At 43.4% G+C, this 19,712-nt stretch overlaps 2 protein-coding genes across 2 annotated transcripts in view; one reads left to right on the top strand and one right to left on the bottom strand.

Annotated features, from left to right (window-relative positions):
• Positions 1-5,035, bottom strand: part of RELCH (RAB11 binding and LisH domain, coiled-coil and HEAT repeat containing) — a 106,534-nt gene extending 101,499 nt beyond the window's left edge. The window contains exon 1 of the mRNA XM_052660270.1: positions 4,375-5,035. Coding sequence (XP_052516230.1) covers positions 4,375-4,888 — 514 coding nt within the window. The 5' untranslated portion in view covers positions 4,889-5,035. The remainder of the gene's footprint in view (positions 1-4,374) is intronic.
• Positions 5,036-5,400: 365 nt separating this feature from the next.
• PIGN (phosphatidylinositol glycan anchor biosynthesis class N) overlaps positions 5,401-19,712 on the top strand; it is a 100,352-nt gene continuing 86,040 nt past the window's right edge. Inside the window, exons 1-5 of the mRNA XM_052660290.1 lie at positions 5,401-5,515; positions 8,776-8,929; positions 14,083-14,331; positions 17,661-17,782; positions 18,257-18,355. Coding sequence (XP_052516250.1) covers positions 14,111-14,331; positions 17,661-17,782; positions 18,257-18,355 — 442 coding nt within the window. The 5' untranslated portion in view covers positions 5,401-5,515; positions 8,776-8,929; positions 14,083-14,110. The remainder of the gene's footprint in view (positions 5,516-8,775; positions 8,930-14,082; positions 14,332-17,660; positions 17,783-18,256; positions 18,356-19,712) is intronic.

Raw genomic sequence — 19,712 nt, 5'->3', positions numbered from 1 at the left:
TAAAGCTTGTGCTATAAGTGTCTGCATAATTATAGGAGGAATATTTCAGAAATATTTCTTCTTTTTATGATGCCATCATAGGCCTAAATTTAGAAACAGAAAACTATAAAACTTCTAGAAGAAAATACACAAGAAAATTTTTGCAACTTTAGGATACGCAAATATTTATTTAGGAAACAAAGACCAAGAATCATTAAGGAAAAACACAATTAACTGAACTTGATGAAATGAAAATCTTTTGTTCATAAGACACATTGTTAAAAAATGAAAAGGCAAATCATGCTGGGAGAAAAAACTTGGAAAACACATATTTGATGGAGGACTTGGGTTCAGAATATATAAAAGAACTACAACTCAATAAAAAGCTGTTAACAGACATTGCACAAAAGATATGTAATAGCAGTAGACACACCCCCCAATGGCCAAAAGCTCAAAGGAGCTCAGCATTACTAGCCCTCGAGAAATAAAAATTAAAACCACGATGATATACCACCGTACTCTCACTAGAATGAGTTAAGTAAAAAGCCTGAAAATACCAAGGGTTTCGGGGATGTATAGAAACAAACTTTCATACACTGGTGATGGAAATTTTAAATGATACAACCACTTTGGAAAACCTGTTTGACAGCTTCTTACAAAGTTAAATGTATACTAACTATGAACCAGCAATTCTATTCCTAGGTTTTATCCAAAAGAAATGAAAACATATGTCTCTGCAAAACTTACACACACATGTTCATGGTAGCTTTGTTCATATAGGCCAAAAATGGGGAAAAAAATAAATGTCTAATAACAGATGAATGGTAAAACCAAAACAGGAATGAACTACTATGACACATAAAAACATTATTTGGATGAATTTCAAAAACATTATACTGAGGAAAGAAAGCCATACAGAAAAGACTATATGCTCCCAACTGCATTTGTATGAAATTTTAAAACAGGCAAAACTTATCTAGGAAGTGGTTCTCACTTGGGGCATTTTGCCCTCCCCTTCCTTGGACGGTGCTGGCAACATTTTTTGACTGTCACAACTTGAGGAATGGGGGCTGGGTGGTTGCTTCTGTTATGCAGTGGACAAGAGGCCAGCAACGCTGTTAAACAGTCTAGAATGTACAGGACACTAACACAACAAAGAATTATCAGGCCCCAAATTCCAATAGTGCCTAGACCCAGGTTGGAAAATTGTTTTCTACTGTGGTCAGTGATGGGCTTGAGATACTGAATGCAAATGAAAATGAAGGCGTTCTGGGGACAATAAAAATGTCCCCAGACATTTATTTGTGGTAGTAATTTGTTTTCCAAAATTCACCATGCTGTACACTTCAAATGGGCACATTTTATTGTGTGCAATTTCCCCTCAAGGTTGATGGTAAAAATTATAGCCTATCAAGTAATATAAAGGTACAAAGACACTTTAATCCAATTTTTGGTTTTAAACATATATGCACAGAAAAAAACGGAAAAGGCAAGTACTATTGGTTAGATTATGGATAACTCTGATTTTTTCCCCCTACTGCTCATCTGTTTTGTATTCACTTGAAAATATATTATATTATGTAATAATGTACTTTTGAGTTATACCCAAAACAGGTCCAGATCAACTATGGAAGAGCACAACTGCACATGAATATTTGATTATAGCTAAATCCTGATTTATGATCACAGGACTGAAGTTATTTCAAGAAACTATAAAAACGTATAATGCAAAGGCATTTACAAGTCAACTTTTACTTTAAAACACAGCTATATTTAGAGCCTGAATTATAAATATAACTTCCTGTACAAAAAAGTTTTTAACAAATTTTCACTAGTGATTCCACACAATAAGGTAGGCTGAAAAGATTAATAAATTCTTTTAAATTAAATAATGTTATAAAGGAATAACTTATTTCATTATATGTATGCTGCGATTCATGGGGTCGCAAAGAGTCGGACACGACTGAGCGACTGAACTGAACTGAACTGATACAGTAGAAAAACATATCAGATACAACTCAGTTATGTTCAACAACAGGCCAGGGACTATACAAACTGTGAGTAATAAAAAGATGTCCCTCAAGAAGCTGACTATCTAATGGAGAGAAATGATACTGTTAATAAATCCAAATAAAAAGTTAAAGGCTATGGTTGAGGTTTGAAAGTAGCACAATGAAAAGAATCAAACAACTAAGCCTTGGTAGTGTCGGAAGCATTTACAAAGATGACAGTTGAGCTGGGTCTTGAGGAAGCATTAAGAGCTTATCAGGTGAAAACCATTATTAGACACTTCAAAAATCTTAAACAAACAAAAGCCAGCTGCCTAACAACTTTGTTACACTGCTCTTTTGTTACATTTTATGGTCTTAAAGGTCAGCAACAGAAAAACCAGCTCAGGGAAAAGGAAGATAATCCTACAATACTGAGCAAGGAAGTTACAACTGCTGAGAAAATTCCATATTCAAGAGAGAAGACTGCTTTGGATCTACCTTGATGGAAAAAGGCACTCTTTGCAGTTTAACTACATCTAACTAAGTTACATGTAAGTTAGGGAACTGTGGTGTTGGAGAAGATTCTTGAGAGTCCATCTCAACCAGATCCAACCAGTCCAACCAGTCCATCCTAAAGGAAATCAGTGCTGAATATTCACTGGAAGGACTGATGTTGAAGCTGAAACTGCAATACTTTGGCCACCTGATGAGAAGAACTGACTCAGAAAAGCCCCTGATGCTGGTAAAGATTGAAGGCGGGAGGAGAAGGGGATGACAGAAGATGAGATGGTTGGATGGCATCACCAACTCAATGGACATAAGTTTGAGCAAGCTCCGGGAGTTGGTGATGGACAGGGAGGCCTGGCGTGCTGCCATCCATGGGGTCACAAAGAATCAGACATGACTGAGAGACTGAACTGAAGTGAAGTTAGGTGATCTCAGTCTCTCGAACTACTTAAAAGTACTGACAAAAAACCATCAGTTTGGCTACAATTTTAAATGTATTTTAACATCTGTGAGCAAATTTCAGTTGGCCTCACATAACACGTTGAAAACCTCATACCGCCAGTAAGGGAAAATCTAAGATGCCTCTTAAGGATAGGTACTGGGACTCCAATATGCATCCTTGGCAGAACATTTTAAAGACATAAATGCTTATAAACACATGATGAATGAGGTAAATGACCACTCTATACAGTTAATGATTACAACGAGGCAGAAAAGTTAATTCCTAAACTTCTGAAAAGAAAAAAGCCTACAAGGCACTGAGACCAGGAGGCAACACCGCAGGGAGAGCCTGCCTGCTCCTCAGTTCAGCTCAGCGCAGGCGCTCAGGAGTGTCCGACTCTTTGCGACCCCATGGACTGCAGCACGCCAGGCCTCCCTGTCCATCACCAACTCCCGGAGTTCACGCAGACTCACCATCGAGTCGGTGATGCCATCCAGCCATCTCATCCTCTGTTGTCCCCTTCTCCTCCTGCCCCCAATCCCTCCCAGCATCAGAGTCTTTTCCAATGAGTCAACTCTTCGCATGAGGTGGCCAAAGTACTGGAGTTTCAGCTTTAGCATCATTCCTTTCAAAGAACACCCAGGGCTGATCTCCTTTAGAATGGACTGGTTGGATCTCCTTGCAGTCCAAGGGACTCTCAAGAGTCTTCTCCAACACCACAGTTCAAAAGCATCAATTCTTCCGCGCTCAGCTTTCTTCATAGTCCAACTCTCACAGCCATACATGACCACTGGAAAAACCATAGCTCTGCTCCTTAGACTTTCTATAATTCTGGACACCCACTGAAATTAAGGAACCGAAAGTGAATGAAACTGAGTTTATTTAAACTGAACAAATTTTATGCAGCAGAAGATGCAACTTTTGAGTAGTCAACTCAACCCAGAGACAAAGGTTCTTCAAGTGGATCTGGCTTTGGGGAGAGAGCAACACCATTTCCTATTTTCTCTCTTGACTTGGAGTCAAATAATTACTGCGAACAACATAAGGAACACTGTTTCCGGGTAGTGGCGATTCAGGAGATGGGAGAGAATGGAAAAACGATTAAAGCGATAAACCAAGGTTGCAAGGGAGTCTTCTGGAGTCATGTAGTGGCCAGTGAACTAGAAACTGGATATTTAACAGATATCGACACCAATAGTGGGACCAGGAGGTGGTGCAAGTCCAGCCAAGGGCTGGAGGCAAGCGGGGAGAGAACAGTCGCTGCCAGATACTTTGGCCTCCACCGTACGAGATCACCACCCCCCGCCCCGCCCCCCCCCCCCACCCCCGGCAGCTCCAACCCTCTAGCTGAAACGCTCCCAGTACTCAGCACCAGCCCACAAGCACTCCCTCCCCACAATAACCCGCCACAACCCCAACAGCCCAGCCGGAGCGACAGCGCCGTCGTTCACTTACTGAGCTGTCCCCCACCCGACGTTGTACTCGGCTCCCGACCTCCTGCGCCTCCAAGGCCGGCTGCCCCGGGGATCCCCGGCGCCCCCGTCCCCGGCGGGGTTCCGCTCTGCCTCTCGAAGTTGCCAGGGTTGGAGAAGTAGTCGCGCAGCCGAGGGAGCTCCCGGCCGCTCTCTAACAGCTCGGTGTGCAGCTCCAAGGCGGTCAGCAGGTACTGATCGCGCAGCAGCTGGGCCGCGATCGCATCAATTGACAGGCGGGCCGGGGTCTCCCCAGGGCCCCCCAGGGCCGCCGCCGCCGCCTCCCCGGGGAGCCCCGCTCGGGCACTGCTCCCCAAGGCCACGGGGTCCTGGGGCGACAGCGAGTCCGCAGAGCCCGGGTCTAGGCCGCCTCCGGCACCCAGCCGAAGTCCTGCCCGCCGCTCGTCGGTCGCCGAGACCTCGTCCTCGTCCTCGTCCGAATCGCTGAGGAAAGGGTTCACGCCGCCGCCGCCACCTCCAGGCGCCATCGCCGCCATCTTACACTGTCAGGAGTGTGGGCGCCTCCCTGTCTGGCTCTGACAGGCCGCGGCCTGAGGCTCCGCTCAGCCTCAGCGGGCACCGCTCGCTTCCGCAGCCCCGGCCTTGCCACGTCCCGCCTCCTCACCCGGAGACCAGGCGCAGGCTCGGAGGCGAACCGTCAGGAGGCTGCAGCGGCAGCAGCAGCCACTGCCTCAGCCGCAGCTGCACCAGCAGCCCGGCTCTGCGGGCGTCTTCCTGGTCCCCGGTCTCGCGAGAAATGGCGCGTGCCCCGCCCCTCGCCCCGCCCCGCCCCGCCCCGCCCCGCCTGCTCCCCAACGCCTGTGACCAGAGACTGAGGGGCCCCGCGCCCTAATCAAAGGCAAAGCCCCGCCCCACTCCTTTTTGATTGGCCGCAGGGGTAGGGGCGGGGATTGGAGTCACGGACGACTAACCCGGGAATTAACGCGAGAGTAGCTTCTGGCCAGGTAAGCGTCAGGCGCGTTTCGTAGTTGGGGGGCGGTTGTGACGGTGGCTTAGGAACCTTTTCTTCTGTGCCGGAGGGGCGCTCTGACTCGCAGCCGGGCCCTGCCTTCGCGCTGACGAGGGCTCGTTCCCGAGGTCAGGCCTGACCTGCTCAAGCCGAGGTAGAGTCCGGGAGAAGTGGGGGCACGGGCCGGGCCCCGACACTGGCGCTCGCCGGGGTGCGCTGCCCCCTCTTCCTTCCGGCTGCTGCTGTTTTCCCCCCAGGGGTGGCCGGTGGCCCGTGCAAGGCAGGGCCGGTGGTCAGAAGGGGGCTTGCTTCGTCTTCCTCGCCGTCCCAGCCTCGTGCAGGCGGGCCCCGGGGGCTTGGGTGCGGCACAGGGACAGAGCCAATGGAAAATGCACCGGGGACGTTGGGATCTGCTTGAATCTGGGAATATCCCGATACTCTTGACTTCGGTAACGAACTATTAGGAGCGCAGCAAGCACTTGTGATTTAATACACAGCTTGCACAATGGGGACGCTTCAAAACGTCAAATGCTGTCTCTCAGAGGGTCCCTTGCAGAGCAAGGAGATCCAACCAGTCCATCCTAAAGGAAATCAGTCCTGAATATTCATTGGAGGGACTGATGCTGAAGCTGAAACTCCAATACTTTGGCCACCTGATGCGAAGAACTGACTCATTGGAAAAGCCCCTGATGCTGAGAAAGATTGAAGGAGGGAGGAGAAGGGGACGACAGAGGATGAGATGGTTGGATGGCATCACCGACTCAATGGACATGAGTTTGAGCAAGCTCCGGGAGTTGGTGATGGACAGGGAAGCCTGGCATGCTGCAGTACATGGTGTCTCAAACAGTCAGACACAACCGAACTTGGGGATTTTGTTTTGTTTTCGGTAGAAGTTTTTTTGATGCTTTTAATACTAAGAATTGGAAGCTTTTTTTTTTTTTTTACAGAGCATTAGCTCCTAGTGTTTAATTCTAAATTTATGTGTGTGTGCCTGCATGCCATGTATTGAAGAAAAGCATGGAAAAAAATCCCAGATCTTAGGAAAATAGTATCAAAAGAGCCACCGGTGTTGTTTCATCAGTTCAGTTCAGTTGCTAAGTCCTGTCCAACTCTTTGCGACCCGGTGAGTGACAGCACGCCAGGCCTCCCTGTCCATCACCAACTCCCTGAGTTCACTCAAACTCATGTCCATCGAGTTGGTGATGCCATCCAGCCATCTCATCCTCTGTCATCCCCTTCTCCTCCTGCCCCCAACCCCTCCTAGCATCACGGTCTTTCCCAGTGAGTCAACTCTTCGCATGAGGTGGCCAAGGTATTGGAGTTTCAGCTTCAGCATCAGTCCTTCCAAAGAACACCCAGGACTGATCTCCTTTAGGATGGACTGGTTGGATCTCCTTGCAGTCCAAGGGACTCTCAAGAGTCTTCTCCAACACCACAGTTCAAAACCATCAATTCTTTGGCGCTCAGCTTTCTTCACAGTCCAACTCTCATATCCATACATGACCACTGGAAAAACCATAGCCTTGACTAGATGGACCTTTGTTGGCAAAGTAATGTCTCTGCTTTTGAATATTCTATCTAGGTTGGTCATAACTTTCCTTCCAAGGAGTAAGCGTCTTTTAATATCATGGCTGCAATCACCATCTGCAGTGATTTTGGAGCCCCCCAAAATAAAGTCTGTCACTGTTTCCATTGTTTCCGCATCTATTTGCCATGAAGTGATGGGACCAGATGCCATGATCTTCGTTTTCTGAATGTTGAGCTTTAAGCCAACTTTTTCACTCTCTTGTTTTACTTTCATCAAGAGGCTTTTTAGCTCCTCTTCACTTTCTGCCATAAGGGTGGTGTCATCTGCATATCAGAGGTTATTGATATTTCTACCGGCAATCTTGCTTGATTCCAGCTTGTGCTTCTTCCAGCCTAGCGTTTCTCATGATGTACTCTGCATATAAGTTAAATAAGCAGGGTGACAATATACAGCCTTGACATACTCCTTTTCCTATTTGGAACCAGTCTATTGTTCCATGTCCAGTTCTAACTGTTGCTTCCTGACCTGCATGTAGGTTTCTCAAGAGGCAGGTCAGGTGGTCTGGTATTCCTATCTCTTTCAGAATTTTCCACAGTTTATTGTGATCCACACAGTCAAAGGCTTTGGCATAGTCAATACAACAGAAATAGATGTTTTTCTGGAACTCTCTTGCTTTTTCGATGATCCAGTGGATGTTGGCAATTTGATCTCTGGTTCCTCTGCCTTTTCTAAAACCAGCTTGAACATCTGGAAGTTCATGGTTCACGTATTGCTGAAGGTGGTTTGAAGAATTTTGAGCATTACTTTACTAGCATGTGAGATGACTGCAATTGCATGGTAGTTTGAGCATTTTTTGGCATTGCCTTTCTTAGGGATTGGAATGAAAACTGACCTTTTCCAATCCTGTGGCCACTGCTGAGTTTTCCAAATGTGCTGGCATATTGAGTGCAGCGCTTTCACAGCATCATCTTTCAGTATTTGAAACAGCTCAACTGGAATTCCATCACCTCCACTAGCTTTGTTCATAGTGATGCTTTCTATGGCCCACTTGACTTTGCATTCCAGGATGCCTGGCTCTAGGTGAGTGATCACACCATCATGATCATCTGGGTCGTGAAGGTCTGTTTTGTACAATTCTTCTGTGTATTCTTGTTGTTTCATAGTCCTTAGCTAAAGGATTGCTGATCTTTATTGTAATTGAGTTGCCAGAGAGATTGAAAATGGAAACAATGTCTGGCATGGAGAATGGGAAGGGTTAGGGAGTGGCATGGAAAGGGCATGTTTAGAGATGGGTCATTTACATGCAATGTTTCTGCCTGTGTGTTGGGAATTCTACACATCTGTTGTACTTAAGGTCCCCACATTTAGGGGCTTCCTGTCAAGGATTGTGCTTATTAGGTTCATATCTCCATCCTGCCAATTATTTGCCATGAGACTTTTAAAAAGTTACTTGACTTCTCTCAGCCTCCTCTGTCAAGGAGATACTTAAAGTACACAGAATTAGGTATGTGCTTGTCACAGTACCTGGTACTTAGCACACAACAAATGTTATAATCATTTATCAGTTAATGTACTCCTAGTGGAGAGGGAAACGGCAGCCCGTGCCAGCGTCCTCGCCTGGAGAGTCCCCGGGACGGGGGAGCCTGGCGGGCTGCTGCCCATGGGGCGCTAAGGGCCGGACACGACTGAGCGACTTAGTAGTAGTAGTAGTAGTGCATATTGAGAATATTTGACAGATTTTTAAAAGTAAAGCAAAACAAACCTGATGTCAGTCATTTAGTAGCATTAGCCAGAAAAAGCAATAAAGGTAGTAGGCTCCAAAGGGAATATCTTTAGGGTCTGATTTCTAAATTGAAAATTGAAAGATTTAAAATATGTTTCCTCAGAGAGCTGTAAGAAGTTGCATGTGGGAGTTCTTCCTCGATCAGCAGCTTCCTGTGGCACAGCTGTGATCTCCTGGCTCTGCCTCACATCCTGTAATCATGGACCTGGGAATGTGACCTTCCAAGCCCCTAGCAAATCACCTGGCCAGTCGTCTCAGTAAGTACTTTTCTCTTCCACTAGTGCAGAGAAATTTGCTTATCAATTAAAAATGTCAAAGAAATATTAACAGTGCATACTAGGATATTATTAACAATTGCTGATTTCTATTTAATAATAATTTACGATTAACATTGTTGAGGAATTTTCTTTCTACTTACCAAAATTTGCATTAATCTGGGTCTTTACAGCCAATGTTTCACTGAATAATCTGGATAGTCATTGATGCTTGTATGTTAGTGATAAAAATATAAAAGATTGCTCTTTTCCAAGCACTTCAATTGTTTTCTTGATTAAAAAATTATGTTTTTTGTTTTAGTACTCTCAACCACAAGCAATATTTTCAGTGCAAGTTTTTCATTGATGTAAACCTTTATAAATATCTAATTTTTTATACATTTTTACATATTGTAATTTTTGACATTGTTTTTCAGTGTGTGGTAAACATCCCAGCGGTATAAGCTAAATGACTTTTATTGATACATGGTTATGTGTATTTTAAAAAGTTTAGTAGTTATTCATTTGTTTAGGTGATTTCCAAATGATTCATCCATGAAAATGTTTTCTTTTTCACTGCTGCTGCTACTGCTGCTAAGTCGCTTCAGTTGTGTCCAACTCTGGGCGACCCCATAGATGGCAGCCCACCAGGCTCCCCCATCCCTGGGATTCTCCAGGCACTAAATATGAATAAAAAGTGATTTAAAAAAAAGAGAAAGATTAAATGATAATAGTGCTTATTTACATGTGCTTAGGTATAATAAAGTAAGTAATATGTGAAGGATGATATTTGGAATCACTGAAATTTTGTGTATAGTAAATGACAAGTATGAAAGTTACTGTGGTTGTATTTATCCTCAGTCTTCACAGCTCTTGTTTCTGTTCTGGAGAAATAAACAGAGAAGCAAGGTAGCCTCTAGTGGCTACAGTGCGTATTACACATCCGTTGAAAGGATAATCCTAGGTAATTTAATAGACCACAATGGCACCCCACTCCAGCACTCTTGCCTGGAAAATCCCATGGACGGAGGAGCCTGGTGGGCCGCAGTCCATAGGGTCGCTAAGAGTCGGACATGACTGATCGACTTCACTTTCACTTTTCACTTTCATGCATTGGAGAAGGAAATGGCACCCCACCCCAGTGTTCTTGCCTGGAGAATCCCAGGGACGGGGGAGCCTGGTGGGCTGCTGTCTATGGGGTCGCACAGAGTCGGACACGACTGAAGCGACTTGGCAGCAGTCGTAGTAAGAGCCCAGGACTGGGCTGAGTGCTGGAGAAAGCCTGTCTTGCTGTTCTGGAATTAGCATGAGGTTATAGAGGCAGACATTACTACAGTCAGAGTTGTACTGTGCACTTTTAAACGGAAGGAAAGGCCTGAGCTTCTGATCTGGACTGAGTGGTCCATGAAGGAGTGATGCTGGAAGGTGCCCAGGAGGGACCTAAATCCCACTGTTACTATACGAGAGAGCTAGGTTTTTATGTTAGCTATTACAGCTTCAGGGTCAAAGTTCTCAAATAAAATGCTTGTTTTACTACTTCAGTAAGCCTTAGGGTAGGGGAGGATTTGTATTATCCTCTAACACAGACACTTTGATGCTTTTTACAGAAAAGTTGTGTAACAACAGTGGGGAAAAGAAAGAACGTAAGTCCAGGGAGTTGTTTGTAAATGCAAAAGAAAGTGAGAAACGATAGAGATGTTTCCTTATTAGTGAGCATGATAAGGAGAGTACTCAGGTTCCATGGTTGAGCATTTCAGTCAATGGGAGCTTCTCTGCATCTAGGTAGACACCATATGTACTTCAGTTGTGAATAGAGTTAAAGATCTTACAGAAATGAATTAAAATGAGTTGAAAAATGAGTTACTTTGCATAACTAACTATGATACCTGATAGAAGAGTTCTGAGCTAAAGGACAGAAGAAAGAGCGGGAGACCAGAATATTAGGGACAGTTTTGGGGATAATAAATTTGACAATTTGGATGAAATGGACAAATGGACAAAAGATACAACTACCAAAACTTACTCAGCAAGTAGTAAAAAATCTTAGTATCTCTCTGGATATGAAGAAATTGAATTTATAGTTAAAAACTTTCCAACAAAGGAAACTCTGAGCCATTGATATCCTGTTACACAATAAAGGAAGAAATAGTACTAATTCTACACAAACTCTTCCAAAATATAAAATGTAATAACACTTCCCATTGCATTGTCTGACACCAAAACCAGAGAAAGATATTACAAAAAAAATTATAGTCTAATATTGCTAATAAATATTAATTTAAAATGCTAAATATTTTAGCAAATAAAATCCAAGAGTATATAGGAAGGATAATACTTAATGATTAAGTTCAGTTTATTCTGGGAACCCTAGCTAGGTTTAACATTTGAAACGCCATCACTGTAGTTCACCACACTAGGAGACCCCACTCCGGGGGAGACCCCACACCTGAAGAGAGAGACACCACACCAGGAGAGACCCCACACTCCGGGGGAGACCCCACACCAGGGGAGACCCCACACCGGGAGAGACCCCACTCCGGGAGAGATAGACCCCACAGCAGGGGAGACCCCACACCAGGGGAGAGAGACCCCACACCAGGGGAGAGACCCCACAGCAGGGGAGACCCCACACCAGGGGAGAGAGACCCCACACCGGGAGAGACCCCACTCCGGGAGAGATAGACCCCACAGCAGGGGAGACCCCACACCAGGGGAGAGAGACCCCACACTGGGAGAGACCCCACTCCGGGAGAGATAGACCCCACAGCAGGGGAGACCCCACACCAGGGGTGAGAGACACCACACCAGGAGAGAGAGACCCCACACCAGGGGAGAGACCCCACACTGGGGGAGACCCCACACCAGGGGAGACACCACACCAGGAGAGAGAGACACCACACCAGGAGAGAAAGACACCACACCGGGAGAGAGACCCCACACCAGGAGAGAGACCCCACACTGGGGGAGACCCCACACCAGGGGAGACCCTACACCAGGGGAGAGAGACCCCACAGCAGGAGAGACCCTACACCAGGGGAGACCCCACACCGGGGGAGACCCCACTCTGGGAGAAACCAAAAGAGCAAAACCAGATGGTCTCGGTCCCTCAAGCAAGAGGATCTCATGTGATCCTCCCCTCTCACTTTTGCTTTTGTCAAAAGCACTTGACAAAATCCAGCATTTTTCATTCACAACTTTAAAACTGCATATTGAGAGTAAAAGAGAACTTCTTTAAAGCAACAAAAGGAATCTGTGAAGAAAACCTGAAAACCTGACAGCTTTCACCCTAAGACTGGAAACAAGGCGGGGCCTCTGTTGTGCCCAACGTCACGCTAGTCCTAGACCGCGCAAGGTTGAGACACAAGAGAAAGTGTGCAGGGAAGACCGAAAGGCGCCTGCATAGAATGTACCAGAACAAACAGGTTTCTAGTGTTTCAGAATACAAGGTGAATAATAAAAATCAGCAGTGATTTAAAAGCTAATGAGGGGAAACTGAAATTGAAAATACCGTTTACAATAACATTAAAAAGTGAAATATATAGGGATGAACCACAGGGGCATGAGGAAAGTTTTGAGGGTTATGAGTATGTTCTCTCCTGTGATTATTATACACTTTAAATATGTACACAGCTTATTATAGGCCAGTTATACCTCAATAAAGCTATAAAAATGCTGTGAAGAATATTACTGGGACACTTCAAAAAGTTGAAGTATAGATGGTAGATTAGGTAAAATACTGACATTGAGTTTACTGAAGTCGGTAACCACCGTAGGTACCTAAGGGAGTATCATTATTGTCAGAAAATAAGCACCGAAGTATACACCCCCCCCCCCCCCCACACACACACACACGAGAGAAGTAAGTTAAAGAGACGAGGCAAGGACGAGAGAAAAAGGATAACGTTAGAGATATATGGCTAAGGGGTGTATGGGTGTTTGTACCATTATTGCGGCTTTTCTCTGAACTTGAAATTGTTTTAAAATAAAAATAGTAAAAGTCTATACTAAAGAAAGTGTTGTCATCTACAAAAATTCCCTAGGTGGAACACAAAATACAATCGCCAAAAGAACAGTTAATTCAGAACTTTCAGAATTCATAAGTACTGACTGCTCTTTGAAAAACACGGTTAAAAAAATGAAAAGGGGATGAAAGAGGATTTTAAAATGTCCATTACATGCAAGTAAAGTAGCTCAACATCATTGACCACCAGGGAGACGTAAATTAGAACCACAGTAAGGTAACAGACGGGACAAAACCAAACGGGTCACAGTACAAGTCCTGGCCAGTGTCATGGTTACGCACTGAGGACACAATGCTCAGCGAAGCAGGTCGGCCCAGAAGGATGAGCGTGCGCACTTCTGCGGGTCTGAGACAGTCCAAGAGAGTCACACTCATGGCGGGTGAGTGGGGGGTGGGGCGCGGAAAGAAAGTGCTTGTTCAGTGGCTGTGAAATCTCACTTATGCAAAGTGAATAAGCTGTCGAGATCTAATGTATAACAGTTTTACACATAAAAATTTAAGAGGGTAGATCTTATGTTAAGAGCTCTCTTTTTTTTTTAAGTTGCTCAGTCGTGTCCAACTCTTCACGACCCCGTGCACTAGAGCCCCCCAGGCTCCTCTGTCCATAGAATTCTCCAGGCCAGAATGCTGGAGTGGGTTGCCATCCCACATCTCCAGGGGATCTTCCCAACCCAGGGATCGAACCCAGGTCTCCCACATTGCCAGCAAATTGTTTACCGTTTGAGCCACCAGGGAAGCCCTCTTACCACAGCTTGAAAACAGTTACCAGTGTAGATAGGGAAGGAGCCGCAGAGCAATGACGCTAATTGAAAGATGGAGGAAATAAAAAGTGTCCACCAAACTAAGAAGTTTTTTGAGACTGAAAAATGAGGCTGCTGCTGCTGCTGCTGCTAAGTCACTTCAGTCGTGTCCGACTCTGTGTGACCCCACAGACGGCAGCCCGCCAGGCTCCCGCGTCCCTGGGATTCTCCAGGCAAGAACACTGGAGTGGGTGGCCATTTCCTTCTCCAGTGCACGAAAGTGAAAAGGGGAAGTGAAGTCGCTCAGTGCAGGCAGCTCTAGTCATCAAATAAGTTGGAAACATACTTGCTTGCACTAAGGCTTACCCAGATTTGGTCTTGTTCCCTCTCTCCAGTTTGCCTTGGAGATTAGTTCCTCTGGACATGCTGCTGTACATCACTTTGGGATTGCTCGTGCACTTCGTGTTCTTCGCCTCCATCTTCGACATTTATTTCACCTCTCCTTTGGTTCATGGAATGACTCCTCGGTTTACGCCCCTGCCTCCCCCAGCAAGAAGATTGATGCTGTTTGTTGCTGACGGCCTGCGAGCAGATAAGCTTTATGAATTAGATGAAGATGGGAATTCTAGGGCGCCATTTGTTAGGTAAGCGTGTCAACTGGTACAAGGACATCTCTGGAATTGTTAGACTGAGACTGTTTATCTCACATTGGGTAGAGGGGTGATGATGAAAAAGAGAGTAGGGCACGTATGCCTCTGCCTTTGTCTTAGAAATTAGCAAGTGTGCTTCCTTCCACAGTTACTTCTGTTATTGTGGAAGTTGATACCAGGTGGTCAAAATGCATGACCTTAGCTGCCTGGCCTCGCTTGTCCTAATTCTGAATGCTGGCTTACAACTCAGTATATTATCTTTCTTTCTTTTTTTGTAAAGTAAGACTGTTCAATTTTCAAGTAATGACAAGCATAAATTTCAGTGAATTGCCAATTACAAAGGTATTTATCTAAAAAATATAAATTTTAATTCAAAATACGTTTTCTATAAAATAAAGCCTTCCAAATTTATATCACTATGTAATATGATAATTTTGGATTCTGTCCATTCCGGAGATCAGCCCTGGGATTTCTTTGGAAGGAATGATGCTAAAGCTGAAATTCTAGTACTTTGGCCACCTCATGCGAAGAGTTGACTCATTGGAAGAGACCCTGATGCTGGGAGGGATTGAGGGCAGGAGGAGAAGGGGACAACAGAGGATGAGATGGCTGGATGGCATCACTGACTTGATGGACGTGAGTCTGAGTGAACTCTGGGAGTTGGTGATGGACAGGGAGGCCTGGCGTGCTGCGATTCATGGGGTCACAAAGAGTCGGACACGACTGAGCGACTGAACTGAACTGAAGCGGCTTTGAAAAGAAATATTTAATTTTTTGGACCTGTGGGGTTCTTGCAATCAACTATTCTTTTTTTTTTTTTTCATTCATAGCAAGCCTCTCAAAAGCCCTTCCTAATGCTACTGCGGAGAGATTAAAACTCCAGTTCAAGGGAAATTTGTCTAAAATTGTCTCTTTCCCCTGTCCCTACCTGTCATCATTGCTTCTTATCCCTCTACCCTATTTTGATTTTCTTTATAGTACTACTCAGCATGTACAACTTCCACTAAGGCAGGGACTTGGTTTTATACACGACGTTATTTCTGGTTCCTAGAACATAGTTCAATTCAGTTCAGTCGCTCAGTCGTGTCTGACTTTTTACGATCACATGAATCGCAGCACGCCAGGCTTCCCTGTCCATCACCAACTCCCGGAGTTGACTCAAACTCATGTCTATCGAGTCGGTGATGCCATCCAGCCATCTCATCCTCTGTCGTCCCCTTCTCCTCCTGCCCCTAATCCCTCCCAGCATCAGGGTCTTTTCCAATGAGTCAACTCTTCGCATGAGGTGGCCAAAGTATTGGAGTTTCAGCTTCAGCATCAGTCCTTCCAGTGAACACTCAGGACTGATCTCCTTTAGGATGGACTGATTGGACCTCCTTGCAGTCCAAGGGACTCTCAAGAGTCTTCTCCAACACCACAGTTGGAGCATTAATTCTTCGGTGCTCAGCTTTCTTCACAGTCCAACTCTCACATCCATATATGACCACTGGAAAAACCATAGCCTTGACTAGACTGACCTTTGTTGGCAAAGCAATATCTTTGCTTTTTAATATACTGTCTAGGTTGGTCATAACTTTCCTTCCAAGAAGTAAATGTCTTTTAATTTCATGGGTGCAATCACCATATGCAGTGATTTTGGACCCCCCCCCCCCAAAAAAAAATAAAGCCTGACACTGTTTCCACTGTTTCCCCATCTATTTCCCATAAAGTGATGGGACCAGATGCCATAGTAGGCAGTTAATAAATATTTGTTGACTGCTAGAAGAGTGAATGAACCTGAATTCTATGTCAGATTTCCAGGAATAAATTTATGGTGCATCAAAGAAATGCATAATATATTAAAGGATACAAAGAAACAAGCAACTCAGGGCAATAGGAAAATACAAGTAGGAAAATAAGGTTGTGAGGGTTAGGTTCAGTGCACAGAAATATGTAACATGAATTCCTATGACTGGTTTAAAAATCGGGGTGATATACTTGATTGAATTTCTTAGTTGTCATAGAGAGGAGAGAAATGTAGTTCATTGCAAAGTTAATGACTGTAAACTCTACTGGTTGTTGAGACGAAGATGAGCTTTTCCAACAGTGCCTGCTTCTCCCTGGGGTGTTCAGTGGGGACCAGGGGCTCCCAGGGGCTGTGCTGCGTGCTGCCTGCCTTTCCAGCTGCTTCTGAAGCCTTTTTGACAGGTTTTCTTTGTTTCTCACTTCGTTTTTTTAAAAATACGATCTGATCAAAATGTTTCTCATGAGAGGTATCCACATTGCTTTATACCTCCCTGTTTTTGCTTGAGTTCAGTTTCCATTATAGAACTGAAGAAGTTAAAAAACATTTCTCCCTTAGCATGTGGTTTAATGGTTTTTCAAGCCTTTTACTTTTTATATATGTATTTTACCAAAGTCTATTTGGTTATAAGTCAATTAAAAGTATCTAAATCAGCACTTTAGTTTAGCTTGAAAACTGTTACAAATGAATTTGTGTTTCATAACTTGTTGCTCTGCTGGCCTTTTACCTGTTGGCATTACTGTTCATTTTGCATTTTTCTCCAGATTTTGCAAATCACCCTTAGACAGCTTAAAGAATGGTGATACATTTAGCAAAAGAAACTTTTGACTTGTTTTAATCTCAAATTTAGAAAGATAATTTAACTCCTAATTGAGAGTATAGCTGTTTCCTCTCTTAATTTTTTATTTTGAAAAACTTTTAACTACAGAAATGTTGAAAGGGATTATATCATGAATATTCATCTGTATATCCTTAATCTAGATATGACCATTTTAAACATTTTTCATATTTGCATTGTCTGTCTCAGTACACACACACACACACACACATACACACTTAAACTTTAATTATTTTTTCCTGAATAATTTGAAAGCAAAATATTTTCACACTTTACCCCTAAACACTTCAGTGTGTATCTCCTAAGAACAAGGACTTCAACGTGATCACAACACCATCATCACACCTAACAAAATTTAACATTGACAAAGTAATACTTTGTGTATCAGTGATTTCTTATGTAACACAGCGTTTTGATACTTTGTGACTTAGAGCTCTAGCGTGTATTTCATTTTGTGATTCTGTACGGTGCTTGGGAGGTTCCTTGTCTTACCTGGGCTTTCTTATGCTACGGAATCCGTCTGGTGGAATCCGTCTGGTGGGAGGAACTCGACCAAGCCCAGTTGGGATCAGAAAGATTCCTTCTTAAATTTTGACTCCTTCTCTTGATTGGATTTCTTCTGTGGTGATCTTGTTTTTCTAAAACCTTAACAGAGCCCGTGATCATAGTGTATGCTGACTCTTTGTCTGTGACACCTTTCAGGAATGTCATAATGAATGAAGGCAGCTGGGGGATCTCTCATACGCATGTGCCTACCGAGTCTCGGCCCGGGCATGTGGCCATGATTGCAGGGTTTTATGAAGATGTCAGCGCAGTTGCCAAAGGTACTGTCTCTTTAGATGATTTTATCACATGAAGAGACTGCTTGCACAGATACTGCTTCTTTAATACTGCACCGTGACACAAAGCGAAGGATGTTCTGAGATGCTTTTGACAAGTCGTTTAGCCTCACTCACTCACACACACACTGGGACTGACTCAGGAGTAAACCTTTAATCTTGTATCATCATGTCCTGTTGATAGAATATGATTGGATGGATTGCTGATTTTCCTAGATGTTAACTCTCAAAAGTTCAAAAGTGATTCTGTATTTTAGTAAGAAGTCAGTTAACTGTTGTAAGCTTTTTAAAAAAAGATTTGTACTATAATACAGGTAACAAAATCTGTTGTTAGTTTTGCATTTGTTCTGCAGTTAATCCTCTTTGTTATTATTTGAAAAAAACTTCTTCAGGAGCCATACCAATACATCACCATCTAAATATTACTATTGTCATTGTTTTTTTCTCAATTACCTGAAGGATGGAAGGAAAATCCTGTAGAATTTGATTCTCTTCTTAATGAAACCAGGTACACATGGTCCTGGGGAAGCCCAGACATCCTGGCTATGTTTGCCAAAGGTAGGAGTCACTGATTATATTTCCCCAAATACTAAGTAGGCAATGAATCAATCTGGTAATTTAAAATATATACTACATTTTACTGATTAATGAGATACATGTTTTGACATATTTAACATCTCTGAAATGAGTGTATATTATAATAGATGTGTGAGTTTGATTTTTTTTCATCTTAGTTGTACTTAAAATGTTGGATTATACAGTTTAAATACCTTGGATTCAGTGAAATGGTATATGATTCTAACATCTAACAGCTTTTTAATCTTGGGTAAGTTAGATAACTTCTCTAAATTTTAGTTTTCCTTTTTGTAAAATGTGATAATAATAATTTCTATCTTATAGGTTTGTTTTGGGTGTTAAAAAAATTAATTCATGTGAAATATTGACCAAAAGGCTTATTACAGTGATCTCATTATGTTGTTGATGGTCACTTACTTTGACTATTAAGAAGTTAGTACATAATCACATAAAGATTTAAATGGTAAAATTTATATTTATAGCTTCTGTTTTCATGTGTTCAAGATCATGCCATCGAGATTTGTTGTATTTGTGGTGTTTCTGTGCCTGAATCTGCAAGTGTGAGAACATCTCTTAATGAGAAAATTCATTTGCATCATTTTCTAGAATCAGCTGGATTCCACTTAAATTTTATGCTATTAAGTGCTTTTTAGTGGGAACATTGAGGTCATTTCACCCAATGAAAAGATTTGGACCTTTAGTCATGGGTATAATTATACTATAAATTATAACAATCGGAATTATTAAAGATTGTTCTATATCTCAAAAGCAAATCAGATATTCAGAGTTTTCTGTGTGATAGTCACAGAGCGTTATTATGTAGAGCAGGTCCACAAACTCATACTGCTTGAGGCTCAGTTCAGTCGCTCAGTTGTGTCTGACTCTTTGCAACCCCATGGACTGCAGTACGCCGGGCCTCCCTGTCTACCACCAATTTCCGGAGTTTGCTCAAACTCGTGTCTGTTGAGTCGGTGATGCCATCCAATCATATTATCCTCTGTCATCCCCTTCTCCTCCCGCCTTCAGTCTTTCCCAGCATCAGGGTCTTTTCTAATGAGTCAGTTCTTTGCATCAGGTGGCCAAAGTACTGGTGCTTCAGCTTCAGCATCAGTCCTTCCAATGAATATTCAGGACTGATTTCCTTTAAGATGGACTGGTTGGATCTCCTTGCAGTCCAAGGGACTCTTAAGAATCTTCTGCAACACCACAGTTCAAAAGCATCAGTTCTTCGGTGCTCAGTTTTCTTTATAGTCCAACTCTCATATCCACACATGACTCCTGGAAAAAACATAGCTTTGACTAGATTGAGCTTAGTTAGCAAAGTAATGTCTCTGCTTTT

This window comes from Budorcas taxicolor, chromosome 22, assembly GCF_023091745.1.
Source record: "Budorcas taxicolor isolate Tak-1 chromosome 22, Takin1.1, whole genome shotgun sequence".
NCBI lineage: Eukaryota > Metazoa > Chordata > Mammalia > Artiodactyla > Bovidae > Budorcas > Budorcas taxicolor.
Note: the sequence above shows the minus strand (reverse complement) of the source record. Positions and strands in the feature narration are given on the sequence as shown.